General features: G+C 41.8%; 1 protein-coding gene across 2 annotated transcripts in view; it reads right to left on the reverse strand.

Moving 5' to 3' along the window:
* Positions 1-4,241: 4,241 nt before the first annotated feature.
* The window catches only part of DPP4 (dipeptidyl peptidase 4), a 74,240-nt gene continuing 63,243 nt past the window's right edge, over positions 4,242-15,238 (reverse strand). For both annotated transcript variants that reach the window (XM_006196217.4, XM_006196216.3), the window contains exons 24-26: positions 7,261-7,333; positions 6,923-6,996; positions 4,242-5,375 (exon numbers count right to left, since the gene is read on the reverse strand). In XM_006196217.4, the coding sequence (XP_006196279.1) occupies positions 5,274-5,375; positions 6,923-6,996; positions 7,261-7,333 (249 nt within the window). In that variant the 3' untranslated portion in view covers positions 4,242-5,273. The remainder of the gene's footprint in view (positions 5,376-6,922; positions 6,997-7,260; positions 7,334-15,238) is intronic.

Below are 15,238 nucleotides of genomic sequence, written 5' to 3' on the forward strand. Positions count from 1 at the left end.
GATTCAAGCATACTCCTTAGGTACTTAATAAGTAACTCCAGACACAATAGCTTTATTATAAATCCTTTCATGTAGTGCATTCCTTTACAGAATATGTTTTGGGTTGTGTTTGAAAAAAATGTTCAGAAAAGCATGGTATCAGCAGCAGTTCTGAGACAATGAAGGAAATCTAAGTGTAGTACAGGAGTTCAGCCAGTGGCTGGCTCATGAATCCAGAAGCCACCTTCCTCCTGCTCACCCTTTCATCCTGCTCATCTTACCCACTCTTCCCATAGGCTTGGCTCTGGATCTAGGTGCTCTTGCCTTCCGGTGTGTGTAGGGTCATAGATTTCTTCCATTCTACCTGTTTCTTCCATTTGTTTATAAGCTCCTTAAAGGTAAGAATGGTGTTTTATCCTTTCTTTGTAACTCTCCAGAGCCTAGTTCTTTCTGTGCTTTGCTCTTTATTCAGCCAACAAAGGCCGCAGACAGAATCATAAGTAAAATATATCAGAAGATGTGGCTTCTCAGTTTATTAAGAATGATTAAATTTCCATAAAGGACTCTCACTGACACGGCAAAATTGCAACAAAAACAGATGCGTGTGGAGCACTTTCATGTGCCTGACACCTGCAGACACAAGACGCCTATGGGGAGAACTGCTATAATCTATGGAATCATCAAGCCAGGCATAGGATGTATATAAATTTCACAGCAACACAACAGTTATGGGAGGTAGGTATTTTGGTATTTCTTTTAAATTAAGAAACTGGGGTTCAAAGGGGCCAAGTAATGTTCTTTAAAATATTCCTCACTGTGAGTATTGATGCTGAGGTTCTAACCCATGTCTCTCTAACCTCGGCTGGAGTGCACTGAGCCTCCAGCAAGAGTCGGGATATGACTGCCTTCCTACTTAATGGGGGCTCATTCTGGTTCATGCAACCAGAATCAGGTTAAGCCAAGTGATATTTCTTCTCAGTGTATAAGATTTTCTTTGTCAGTCATCTGTGATTAACACTGTGATTAACACTGAAACCAAACCTACTCAGTGAAACATTTTTTCTCACAAGACACAAATATCATGACTTTGGGTAGGAGAAACCTGCTGGAATAATTAGAGTTTTGGTTGTTTGGTGGGTCACACTTTCATCATACATGCATTTAAAATAATCTGACAAACTTGGAGTGATTGTTCAGATGAAAGATTATGTAGAATAAGAATTTTGATTGAGTTTGCTGAAGTTTAAAGTCTGTAATCCCAGAAAAGATACTGTTCTCAATTTAGCAGTAAGAACATTTTTATTTTTTATTAATTCATCATTTAAACATATACAGATAACAGATGCTAGAGAGAGTGTGGAGAAAAAGAAACCCTCCTACACTCTTGGTGGGAATGTAAATTGGTGTAGCCACTGTGGAGAATAGTACGGAGGGTCCTTAAAAAACTAAAACTAGACTTACCATATGATCCAGCAAACCTACTCCTGGGCATATAAATCTGGAGGATACTCTAATTTGAAAAGATATATGCACCCCGATGTTCACAGCAGCACTATTTACAATAGCCAAGACATGGAAGCAATCTAAATGTCCATCGACAGATGACTGGATAAAGAGGATGTGGTGTATATACACAATGGAATATTACTCAGCCATAAAAATGAAATAATGCCATTTTCAGCAACATGAATGGACCTAGAGATCATCATACCAAGTGAAGTAAGTCAGATGAAGATAAATATCGTATGATAGCATTTATATGTGGAGTCTAAAAAAATGAACAAATGAACTTATTTACAAAACAGAAATAGACTCACAGACACAGAAAACAAACTTGTTGCCAAAGGGGAAAGTTGGGGACGGATAAATCAGGAGTTTGAGATCAACAGATATACACTACTACTATATAAAATAGATAAACGACAAGGACATTCTGTATAGCACAAGGAACTATATTCAATATCTTGTAATAACCTATAATAGAAAAGATTACAAAAAAATATATGTATAATTGAGTCCCTTTGCTGTATACCTGAAACTAACACAACACTGTAAATTAACTATACTTCAATAAAAAAAGGTCTTGAGTTTAAATGTTAATATTGTCACAGAAAGGTGACATTCAAAGGGATGATAAATTTCTACTAAGCATAACGTTGGTCTTATCAATACCATGCTCTGAGCCTTTCTTATGGGTAGTGACATTATGCTTTATTACCCACATTCATCTCTTATTCTCAGCCATCTATATCCCTCAGACATCCTGAATACATACTCTGGATCTTCCAGGATGTATGTAAAAATATTGTCGGACACTGCTGAAAGAACTGTCACAAAGTTGGAAAAACAGAATTCTCTTACTTTAAAAAAAGCCATTCTTGTGTTTTGGTATTTTGTCATTTAGAGCTTATTTAATCTTAAATATTGTACAAATCTAATAGTTTAAAAAATTGGAATCCTCACACCAACTTAGAGCAAAAGCAGTAAATGACAAGTGGTGAAACTGGTAGCTTCGGTAACCACCTGTGAATAAGAAACAGTCAGAATGACATACAGCCGGATGTGAAGTTGATCTTCATGGCAATGGCCTTGAGTCATCAGGATGCATTGAATTATGGTTAATACCTGTTATTTAAGAAAGTGTGGAATATGGGATCATTTTTAGCAAGGTTTCCAACCAAAAAAAAAAATTCGAAAATAACTTTTAAAGTGATTTTCTAAAAATCTTAATCAAAGCTTAAAAAAGAAACTCTGTATCCATGGAAGAGATGTCAACATTTGTCCCTTCCTCTGGTGCGTGTGCTCCTGGGCACCGGTGCACTCCAACAGGTTGTTTATGAAAGGAATCTCCGTGCCCAGGTGCCTGCTGAGGCCGCGACTGTCAAAGACAGGCAAGTCTGCACATCTTCCTGGTATGACTAGTTTCTGAGTGTTTCAAACCTACCCTCAGATTCAGTCTGTCTCTAATTTATTTGTCAATTTCTTTAACTCCTTTCCCAGTGTACTAATTTAAAACTCTTAGTGGTGAGTAAAACTTGCTATTGGAATCTGATGAAATCTACTGTAACTTCGATTACATCATCCCATTTGCAACCCTCACGATATGAAAAATACGTGCTGGAATTTTTTTTGTTACCTCTCGGCTCCAGAGAAAACATTGAGCATGTTTAAAAACTAAAGAAACAATAAATTCGTATAATATTGTACAATATCAAATCTTATACTGTGGTCTTACTGTCTGTATAGTATCTGATATTGCACAATATCTAGTTTCAGTTAAGATAAAAGAATTTCTGTTCAATTTGCTTTTATGATTACTAATTTGGTGCAGGATGTGAGCATATGATCTTTGATTACTGCTTTTGGGTATGGAACTCTGCAAAGATTGGTCCAGTTACTCATGATGATTGGAATCTATTATTAGAATTATGACAAAAGCCATATAGATTTGAAGGTTGGCTTATGGTTCCAGTGGATGAGTGAGATCTGAGACTTAATTAAGGTGAAGCTACTCAAGGCCACGCTCTGAAAATACAGTTGAAACTGAATCTCACAATCTTCTGTCCATTCCTGTGCATGAGTCACCAGTCTCATGTTGAATTGATAGATTTTTTTTCCCAATTCTTCCATTTTTAGATTTTTATGCTGCAGCTCATTCTGTTTGGGATAACTTTTTCCAGCTATGTTTGAAGCTATGTTTGAATTCATAAAAATCAATTTTGAAAAATGAGGCCATTTTGCAAATAACTGAACAAAAATATTATGTGTCCTCAGTTATCTAGACATTACATCACTTGGCTAAATTCAGCATTTTAAATCTATGGTTTCATTAATAAAGTTATGCCAACCAAAAATAATTAGTCAAACACTTGAGTGGTTGATTTGACTTTTTTTTTGCTTTGATTGAAACATCAGAGCTACCAAGATGACATCATCTATATTATTTGTTATAAGCCTCATCAGAGTCCCTGGAATAAAATGACAGATTATGTATTATATAAATAACCTAAATTATTTTAAGTTGTTTTTCAAAAGCTTATATGTATGTGTGATAACAGAAACTGTATATGTATTAGATAAAAACCCTATGAACTGCTTAATTTAGCACATTTCTGTGTATCTATTTCTTACAGAAACTGAACCCTCTCCATGTTTACAAGGCAGTTTGGGATAACAAGCAAAATAAACAAGAGCCTTTCTGGGTAAATGTGTCCATATGCCAATGCAATTTAGGTCTGATTCAAGACACAAAACTCATTACCTCTGAAAAAAAATGAAGGCACATTTATTACTGACCAGGAGAAATTCCACCGTATTTAGAATAGGAATCATAATACATATGTTTGTAGCTTATTTTCAATTTTTAAAAACAAGTCCAAGGAAGTTAAAACCGTCTTTTAATTAGATGCTCAAAAAAAAATGAAATAAGAAAAATGATGCAAAGACTCCTTCAAGTTAGGATTTGCAATACAAATATTTTCATCTCTTAACAGGGCAAGCTGATGTGTTCACATCTCAGTTCCAAGCTGCCTCTCTCTCTAGGAAACATCAGTATTTTTAAAGCACATTTACAATGCTTTCCTATCACCCTTGCTGTGTTTTTGTAGCACCTATAGCCGTAACTGGCACCTGGGGGCCCTGCATTGTTGGCAGTTTCCCTCTCATTTCTTTGGAGTCTATTCAACTGCTGTGGTTTTGCTCAGAAGTCAGTGCTTTGCATATATGATTTCCTGAGACTGTTTGAATAGTCTTTCCCAGAAAACTCTGCCAGTCTGGCTGTGAACAGCTCTTCTCTGACTAGCTGACAGTAGCCTGGTCGGGTCAGCATGCTTGGACTGAGGTTCCCAGCCTCGCCCTGCTAGCTTGTCCCTCTACCTCGTCTTTTCTTATCCCTGCTTCAGTGACATCACTACCCGCATCCTGCCATTCCTTTAAAGAAGAGAGCAAGGTTTGCACTAGTCCAGTTAGAGTAAAAAATGCTGCCCAGGGAACCTCTGCAAAACTCTCATAAAAGCAGTTCTTATTTGTTGTTCCACCAACTGATGTGGAAATGATTTTAAATAATAAACAAAACCAGACCGAATAATTCAAACTTCTGAAAGGTAATAATCTCTTGCAAAGATAGCAGTCCCTACCTAGAGTTATAGATACGAAGTTTGGGCACAAAGGTAGCCTTAAATTTATTGATTTGAGTGTACATTTTTTTAAGATCGTCATCTTGACAATGCAGTTTGGAGATAATGAGAACGAAAGTGGCTTTTCATAAGCTTTAAACGGCATGCTGTTTCCAGGGGCTAAGGTAGAGAGAAGCATTGCTTTAGGAAGTGGCTCATGTGCGTGTATATGTGTTGGTGTGCTGTGCTGCTAGCGATGCCATGGTCTTCATCTGTGTACCACTGGAGAGAGAAGAAGGGCAGAGTTAGCGCGTCGGTTGTCTTTTTTTTTTTTTTAAATGCAAGTGAGTTCCCACAAGTACACATGGACTAAAACAGGGTGTTTTAACTCCTTAATCAGCTTATAAACTGAACTGTGATCAAAGAGGGTTTCTAATTTCCCCCCAGGATTTCTCCAAGGCCTGCTGTTCCCTCCTGCTGGAGTCTCTGATCACCCTTTGCAGGGGCTGAGAGAACTCACTATGAATTTGGCTTCACTGCTTAGTCCTTGAAGGATATGTACATTCAAATGAAAATATCCAAGTCCATTTTCAAATTTGACTCAAAGGACACTCTGAACCACATCATGCACAGGAGGGAATGTTTATCCCATTAAGCCCACTAGCTCTAATTGTTATCAAGTGTTAAATTTCTCCTATGCTGCAGTGAGATAAACTATTAAAAGATTTTTTAAAAGCAAATTTTCCTACTATATAGCCCTAAGGGACTAGAAAAATCTATTTCAATATTCCATATATTTGTTTAACATGAGTGAAGTCAAAAGTCAAATGAATTATTTGTGAACACTTAAGATTTTGCACTGAATAAAAAAATTTATCAACTCATATGGCATTAAACATTGGGAAGTCACTGCCAGACAAACATATATTATGGAGACATAAAGTAACTTCTAAAAATTGCTTAATTAAATATCATGTCTTTCTTTTGAATAGTGGAAAGATAAAACCTCAATCTCTTATAAGAATTTGAACCAAAAATACATGCAGAGATTTTTTTTTTTTGTATTAAATGACTGTCCCACTTCTGAATAGTGGGCACTGTTTAAACTGGGCACAAAGCGTGTGTGTTAGAAGAGGTGAGGGAAAGCAGGCTTTTTAAGCTAATACAGGCAAGAAAGCACTTAGCACAAAAATATTTAGTGCAACACACAGTCACTTTTCTTTTTAATCTGAAAAGGTCTAGTGCATAAAATGAATTTGACTTAATACCTAGAAACATCCTCTGAAAAGGCAACAACAGCTCTAGCTGTTTCTGACCTTCTAAAACAAGGCTAATTGTTTATTACCTGTGGTCCTTCAACAAAAGAACACGGGAGTTGCAAAAACTGGAGTGTGATGACTATTAATATCCTACTGTTGTTAGAATGGTTAGTAATACGTACCAGGCAGAAATGGGTTTTCATATTTGAGCTGAGTTATTTTCATGCTGGTTTCACTGTAGAATTACTCTGCCACACATTTACTGAGTGATTACTTTTGAGTCAAAATTGGGAGAGACAGAACCACCGCAGGACTAGAAGAGCTGTGTTTTGACACTCCCAGGGTATGAAACAGGCTTCTCAACCCCCAGCTTTGTACTATCGAGCATTACTCTGTTTCTGGCTCAAGGATATCACTTCTTCAACTTCTCATTGGAAAACTAAAACTCCTTTTACTTCCGTCCCTGTCTCCTGGGACCTTTGTGAGGTGTCGTCCAGAGATGGGTACCAGACCACATCAGTAAGTTCTCTAGCAGTAAGTTCCCTTCCCTTGCGCAAAGTTTTGCTATACCATTGTCTGGAAATCCACTCCAGCATCCACCAGGGCTTTGGAGATCTGAGCTGACTGCTGAAAGTGAACGTTATCTGCAGGGAGAGAAAGGAAGCATAAAATAACTAATAGCCACTCCAGTTTTCTACTAGGAAGGGTGGGAAAGGCACAGGAAGAAAGGGACTGTTGGAAGTTCTAGGACTCAGCATCCCATTTAGCCGAAGACAAGTGAGTTGTGGAAAGCAACACTGTTTTATTGAAGTAAATGTAACAGTCTTGCCCCTCATGCTTTTGTTTTGTCAGTAGTGAAATTGCAAACCTGTCTGTGATACTAAAAAGTCTAATTAACTGAAACTCACCATCTGCTGTTCCATGAATAAGGAGGTACTCAACTTGTTTAAAATTTTCAGCTCTGCTCATGACTGTTGAATTCTGGAATTGGGAAAAAGAATGTCATTATTCAAAAAAAGATCTGCCATAAACTGATTTTTCACTTCAGTTTACAAAATAAAATGTTTTCAGCTGGGGCCCCCTTTGATACAAAATATAGCAAACCGATATTCAAGCAAATGCTGTCTCGGTGCATGGCAGAATGCGCAGCATGTCCTGTGCCTGGGAGATGGGGCTGGAAAGGGAGGATGCCACATCTTCCCTGCACATGCAGGAAGAGGGCACCTGCCACCCAGGCTGCATGCGAAACCCCGTGAGTCCCAGATCCCAGATTGGCTGTGTCCTATGCATTAGCACAGGGCAGAGTCTCATATTAGCAATGTATGTTCAATGGGCTTGTGCTGTAGTTCAGCCAAAAAGTGTATTGCCATGGCAACCGTGTGTCACATGGTGCCATACATGCTACATTTCAAAGAGCCCGTACATAGCATTTGCAACTAAACATACTCTGCAATATGTCATATGAACTTTGGTCCACATTGCTAGGCTCTGAATGAGAAGCAAGTATTACCTTTTTTGGGAACAGATGTTTAAAACATAGGCAAATGGAATATATGGGAGGGAAAAGGCATGAAAAAGATCAAGTAGGGCTTTAGGAAATCACTGGGTGGTTGTTGTCTGCCTCATTCTGTATTGGGGGAAATGCGGCTATTGGATCAAATTGTTACCAGATTAGCCAGGGAATTAGGAGCAAAACTTGGGAGGTCAGCTTTCTGAAGACTGCTTCAGGACTTTAGTCAGGTGGGACTTCTAGAATGAGGGTGGGGTCTGGGATGGAAAGGCTTTGAAAGTATGGAACTGGTCATCTGATCTTAATCTGAGGATGTCTTAGAAGTTGGGATGAAGGTAAAAATGTCATAGACATTGTAGTGACTTTGGGAGGGGGTGAGCTAGAGTCTGCTTCTATTGCCTTCTTATGAATTGGGCAGAGGAAAGGCCAGTAGCCTCCCTATGGGTTTAGAGTCAGCCTGCTAATCCTGCAGCATCTTGGTGAATCAAAGCCAACTTGATGAGAGGCAAGGTTTGTATTTTATAGATACCTGTGTTGCTAACACCAGCCTGATTATTTTTGATGGGAACCCTAATGTCGGGAAGGGGCTGGAGCTAAGATCGGAGTTTCTGTATCTGGTCCCAGCTTCAGTGTCAATGAGCTGGGCACCTGGAGACAATGGGAGGAAGATTAACGCCTCTTACTCTCACAGAAATAGGAATCAAGAGACCTGGCTTTTTTTTTTTTTGTAAGGTTAAATTACTTATGCTGATGTGAGGGTGCTGTAACAGTGTTTCTGGAAAAAAACACATTTTGTCCACAACTTTCGGGACAGAGCCTTCCAACTTGTTTGTGTTGACTCAGACCCAAGGTGATCTTGTCCTGGAAAGTTTCGAGCAAAGGCCTTCCCACTCTTTCAGGCTGGGTCCGACTAGTCCTGATCATAGGGCATTTCTGACCCAAATTAAAAATTTATCCATGAACTTTCAGAATAAATACCTAAGACTCATTAAAAAAATCACACTTTTATTTTACTTTCCTTTTAAGAAATGTGTTATCTGGTGAGATGTCCCAGATGAATCCATCCATCCATCCCAACACTGCCTCATTCATTCTTCCATCCATCCGTTCACTCTCCCATGTAGTCAATCAATATTTATTTGTATATACCCAACTAAACAATAAGATCCATGAGAAAATGAATTTGTCTTTAACATTCATTATTCTATTCTGAGCATCGAATACAGTGCTAAGTATCATTTAAAGGAATAAGTGGAAGAAATTTAAGCACTTAGATTGTGCTGTTCACTGTGTTCAGTTCTAGTTTTGCAGAGACAAGTGGGAACAGCTAGGATAGGTGGAGTAAAATATCCTCATTCTGAAATTTACTGAGATATATTTTGCCCACTTTCAGTCCATACACGATGCCACTAGTAATAACAGCAGACGTTTGTTGTTTACTCTGTGCCAGTCACTTTGCTAAGCATCTTAAAGGATTTATAAAAGCACTGCTCTGTTTAATTCTCATGACGTTCCTGCAAGATAGATCTAAAGCAATCCTGCTTTCCACATGGAGACACCGAGATTCAGAAGTGAATAACGTGCACCGGGTGACATCCAGAGGAAGCGTGAGAACTGGACGCAAAGTCTGACAGCGGAACCCGTTTTACCTCCTGTGCTGCACTGAGTCTCCCCGAAAATCCCAAGCTGCTCATGACGTGGTCTTCCAGCAAAAATACGGTGAAAGATAAATTGTTAACGAACTGCCCTGGGATCTGGAGTACACAAACACCCTGGGCATTCTCTGCCTCCTACATTCTCATGCCTTCTTTGACTGAATTCATCAGAAGAGAGCTGGCTTGCACCGCCCTGCGAGATTTGCGAGGCACGTTTTTGGGCTGCGCAGCCGACGAGGCAGAGCCTAATGCAGCAACAGAACCCTGGGCAACTTTCTGCCCTGGAGAGTGGAGAGGGTCAAAATCAATCTCCCGAAAGGCCACTGTAGGATTCAGAGCTGGCGACAGCAGAGGCTGGGGTGGGCACACTGACAGCGGACACTCACAGTCTGAGCCCCAGGTCCTGGCGCCCAGTTCTCCTGAGTCCCCCCTGCCACGAGTCCCACTCTCAGCCTGTGCTCCCTGAGCTGCTGTCTCCGCCACCTTCCTTCTCCCCGGGTTAAATCTAGCTCTTTGCTTGCCAAAGCTAGTCAACTTGAACACCTAGACCTGACCCAACTATACAGCTGTGTCACCTCCCCTCCCCTCCAAAAGCCTCCCGGGTCTTACTTGCTTGGCAGCATGAACAGCAAAAGCTTCTCTACAACCTCCCTGAGCCATAAAACTGAGAAATGTCATTGAAACACAGAGTAATAGTTAGGAGACATATAAATACACAGGACAGTTAGCAAGGAATGTGATAACTACTGGAGTTTGGACCAAAACAGTTTCTGGCTGCCTTTTTTTTTTTTTCTTCTTAAATGGAGTGAATACAGGCTGAAAGAAGACAATTTTTATAAACAAGTAAAACCCTGAGCCTAAGATAAATGTTGTGATGTACACACTGTAGCTGTGATGAACTAGACATGGTGAGAAATGCAACATACTGAGAAAAAGACGAAAACTGTGATAAAAGTGTCATGATGCAAATTGTTTTACATTAACAATATTACACTACAAAGAAAGAAAGACAAATACTTTAATGCAGCAAGAGAAAAAGAAAACAAAAGCTTCCCCTGCAACTACAGGATAAGTGTGTGGTTCCCGATGCACACGTCCCCCTGCTCGCTGGGAGCAGCCTCAAGAGGGACCTGTCAGTGCCAGGGAGCCGGGGGGCCGGAGGCACACACCCATGTGAAGGCTTCCAGGCTGCTGAGAATGTTTTTTTCCCCTAGAAAGATGCAGCTGTGTCGCCTGGCCTCTGGAACCACTGGTCATTCCCTACTAGACTGAGCATCCTGGCTGCTCAATCAAGAAAGACTCTTGACAGTCCTCTGTGGGGCACACTTTAACCTGGAAAAGGCAACAGCCAAAGCCAGTGAAAGAAATGCATGCATTAATTTAAGGGAGGGTTAAGGACCAGAAATAACATAATTGCGCTCTTTCCACCCACCAAAATAGGATAATCCCCATTTGCCTATCGATGGAAACAGAAATAAAAAAGGAAATAGATGACTAAGTTAGAAGCCGAATAGTCTGTCACCAGATACTAAAAAGGAAGCTAAGAGTGATAAATGGGCAAGGATGCAATGGCGGTGCAGTTGGCACTCTCCCGAGGCTAGAAACTTCCGGAGAGCCCCGCTGCCAGCGACAGCCTGGCAAAGCGAAGTGGGAAGGCTCGGTCCAGTGGCAGTGCCGAATGAGCCACAGCATCTCCGGGAGGAGCTTTTCCTTCGAGCCCCGAGAAGAACCATCTGTAGCTGCTCGTTGGATCATGCTGGTTCTTCAGTTACCTTCCAACAAATAAATCTTTGTATTTTTGAAATAAAAAAGAGAGCTGATAAGAGCGGGGAAGTACTGTGAGAAACAGAAGGTCTCACGATTTCTAAACTAACCCTTGTGCCATCCAGGAACCAGAAGGACAGTTTGCTTCCTGAGGCAGCTGCCATATTGTTGAAAGCTTCCTTCATGGCAGGCGCAGGTGTCTCATTTAATCCTCTCAATAACCCTGGGTGGTGGGTCTGATTATCCCCATTATCCAGATGAGGAAACTGAGGTTCGAAGAGGCTAAGTTACCTCTCCAAGCTCATACTGCTAACAGGTGGTAGAAACAGAATTTGCACGCAGGTCAAACTCAAAAGCCCATGCCTCTTAACGTCCGGAGTCTGTTACAGTGTCCGTCCCCATCACAGCCAAACAACGCATCCCCTTTTCCAAGCTCTGGTAGAAAGAGCAACCAGCCACTGGTCTCAGGGACAAGCCAGTACTTCAGGGAGTTCTTACTTACTCTGGGCATCCTTCTACTTGCAACCAAAGCCTCACAAATAATATTGAATGAAGCTATTTGGCGAAGCACCATTAATGCCACAACAGAGGCCACAGAAAAAATTTAAGAAAAAATTAATTCAACCCACTATATAAGATGTTTTACTTGTTCGCATCCATCAAACAACTGTACGGTGAGAAGCCAAGGAAAGCGCTCCCATCTACCGACAGGGGGCCCTGCCTCAGGCCTCCCCAAGCAGCACTGGCTTCTTTAAAGATCACACAGCAGTCAACATTTTATCAGCACTCAACAAACAAGTTAAGGTTTGGCTTCAATCTGAAGGTCTCTCTCCCTTTGGCATATTCTGGGATAATAGAACAAATGTCAAATCAGTACAAGATGGCATATTTACAAAATTGCACCCTGTTTTGCATAACCTAACGATGCAGCAGTTCTTAAGGATTGAACATTTCAAATCTGCTAGCAGAAGACTGCCAAATCTATGACTGTTTCCTACACTTGCCAAAAGCCTATCAAATTCTGAGCAAAATGCAAAATAAATCTCCTCTACAAGTTAAATCAGTCCCTTCTGTGTGTTCCAGGCTGCCCTCTCCTCTTGGCAGCCAGGCTCGGGACTTGGGCCCCGCTTCTCTTGCCCTTGATCCGATACTGCTCTCTGGGTGGATTCGTGAATCCGTTCCCTCGCCAGAATCACGTCTTGCCTTATTAGCCACCATTTGGCCGGCTCTTCCCACAGCCCTGCCTCCCTGTTATCGCTGAGCACATCCGACCTGCTTCACAAGTCCCAGAGAAGCAGCTCTGCCCGCCACTCACCGGTGTGTGTCTGCTGTGCTCTGGCCTCGTCCCTCCGGCAACCTGTGACGAGCACCAAGATGCTCTCCCCAGACAGTCCCTGCAGTTCCTACCCATCTAGCTACAATTTATATAGCACTCTGGTGCCTCAGTTTCTGGGTAAGTAAAATGGAGATAATTAGAGCCCTTCTCTCAGAGAATTTGAGCAAGAATTGAACCTAATAACCCATGTAAAGAGCTTAGAATAGCATAGGAGCTTGCACAGAAGCAAGCACTTAATGAATGAAAAAAAAAGTGAATGAAATGCATGAAACCGGACCCCTGGTAGAGACGACTGGAGGTGGGGGGCTGACTTCTCCCCAGTCCCTTCCCTCCCTGCATACTCGGAAGGCACAGAACTCCTGGGGCCCCGCAGGCACAACCTGGAAACTGCTAGTCTTTTCCATACATATTGAGCACTGTCATGTTCAAGTTCATGCTTTACTACCTACTCTCTTTTATTTTTCTTCAAAAATTGTGTCTACGTGTTTTGTCTCACCAAAAAGGTCAACAACCCCTGAACAACTAAAACACCAGGCACCTTGAATGTGTGAGTGTAAGTCTACCACGTGTTAATATCTTTTATAGGTTTGACCGAAAGGCCCGTGATTGAGCAGGAGAGCCATTCATCAGTGACAGTCAGGGACCCACTCCTCAAGGCAGGGCCATGGTTGCTATTCGTTTATTATTAATTGGGGGTGAAGGTTGTCTCATTGCCTATCTAACTAATTCTTTTGCTCGAATCTTAGCCATTTCTGTCTACTGTGGATAGAGATTCACTGCAGAAAAGCGGTTTCCACAGAGCTGCACTGCCTGTGAGCTCTGATTTGTCATCCCTCCACCCTGACTGCCTCCTTAGAGCCTCTGGGGCCAGCTCCTTGGAGTTTCAGGGTGATGAATGTCCTCTTTCCTCTTTGAGTCCCTGGTATCCTTTAAAAAGTGCTTCTTCCTTGCCACTCTGCAATAGGTGGGTGATTATTTATGAAGAGTCTTATAGAGTCACTGCTTGTGTCACTGCATTGGGTCCAAGCCTTAATCCCAGGGTCTGCTAGTCTATATGGCAGCTTTGTAAGAATAAGAAAGGGCACTCCGCCTGAGTGGATGCAGCCCCAGAAGCGCATGCCTTAGTGAATGGAGCACAGACTGGCTTTCAGCAGTGCACACGCTGAACAACTATACATGACACCCCTGCCTGTTCCATTTGCATATATAAATGGTTCCTCCGATTTCCTCTCCTAAATAGTAAGTAGGACCTTTATTTCACAAAACATGCTTCTCTTGATGATGTGGTTTCTCTAAATTCTTCCAAATCTGGGTCATCAGCGACCCTAGTAATGAATCCTTTCCTCATTTTTTAAGAATTATCTTATAAATGCTATAATTTGGGCTACTGATCAATGAGTCTGTAGTTGAAAACGTGGACGAAGATCAGGGCCTTGCGTAGTACACACTATGGTCATTTCCATGCTGGGTGTGTGGGAGAAAGCCAATCGTCCAGACTAAGTGGGAATCATTTTCAAAATATTTCCTTCTGACCCACGGAAATGCACAGAGCAGGGAAAGCCTCTGAGAAATTGTCTCCTTTGTCTTTTCAAAGAGGGTGGGGGGAGGGGGGAGGAGATGAAGAAAGAGAGAGAAAATAAAACAACCTGGGAAAGAAACGTAAAAGAAAATGGGGTCCAGAGGGGCAGCTGGGGCCTTGGAGGAAAATAGAATCTTTGAATGTATTGCTGCCAGAGACAAAAGCATGGGCTCATTTAAAAAACAAAGGAGGGCAGCTTTATTCTAAAGCCTGCTGTGCACCAAATATAGGTACTTAGATTTCGGTTCTCTGCACTCTGAGGAAGCCACGCACAGGGCGGAAACAATGCAGTGAAAGCCTCTGCCTCACTTTCTGCTCCCCACCTTCACCGTCGCTGCCCAAATCACTCCTCTGAGTAACACATTGGGAACCTTTAGCTCCCTGGTACTGGCAGTTTTAATGTGTCCATTGCCAGCAACGGGTTTCGTGCCAAGAAAACCCGACTCCTGGCGTGGAAGGATTAAACAGTCCTCGGGTGCCATCTGTGCAGTGAAGCGAGACAGTGACTTTGTGCTCCCAGTGAGCGCGTGTTGCCATTGGCAGGAGGAAGTGACTTCTATTTACAAGATTACCTCATGCAGAGAACACCTAAGGGGAGAGATGAAAATGGCCACCTCAGCGGGGAGTGGAGCTGGAGAAGATGGGGGTCAGTGTGGGAATGAGGAGCCGATGAGAAATCTGGAAAAAGATATTACAGGTTGAAATGGCAGATTAAAACCAGCTATTCTCCGGGGGAGAGCTGGTTGGAGAGGACGCACCCTGTAGGCTGATGTTCTCGGAGTGAAGTGGGGTCAGTCCTATGGGCTGCCTCAGATGTCAGGGTTTGGACTTGACCCTGTGCTCTGAATTTCAAAGACTTTCCAAAACGGGATTTTTTAAATGAACTTTTGACTCATCATTCCCCGGGTTCTAGAGTCAGGATTAGGGTCCCAGGCAGTACACCTCTGATGTTTTGGGAGTTTCTAGTACTTTGGGATGTTTGAGAAAGCCCTTGGGTCAGTCAGCAAACATGGCACACGGCAGGAGGGGTGCTTTCAAATTT

Source organism: Vicugna pacos, chromosome 5 (genome assembly GCF_048564905.1).
Source record: "Vicugna pacos chromosome 5, VicPac4, whole genome shotgun sequence".
Classification (NCBI taxonomy): domain Eukaryota; kingdom Metazoa; phylum Chordata; class Mammalia; order Artiodactyla; family Camelidae; genus Vicugna; species Vicugna pacos.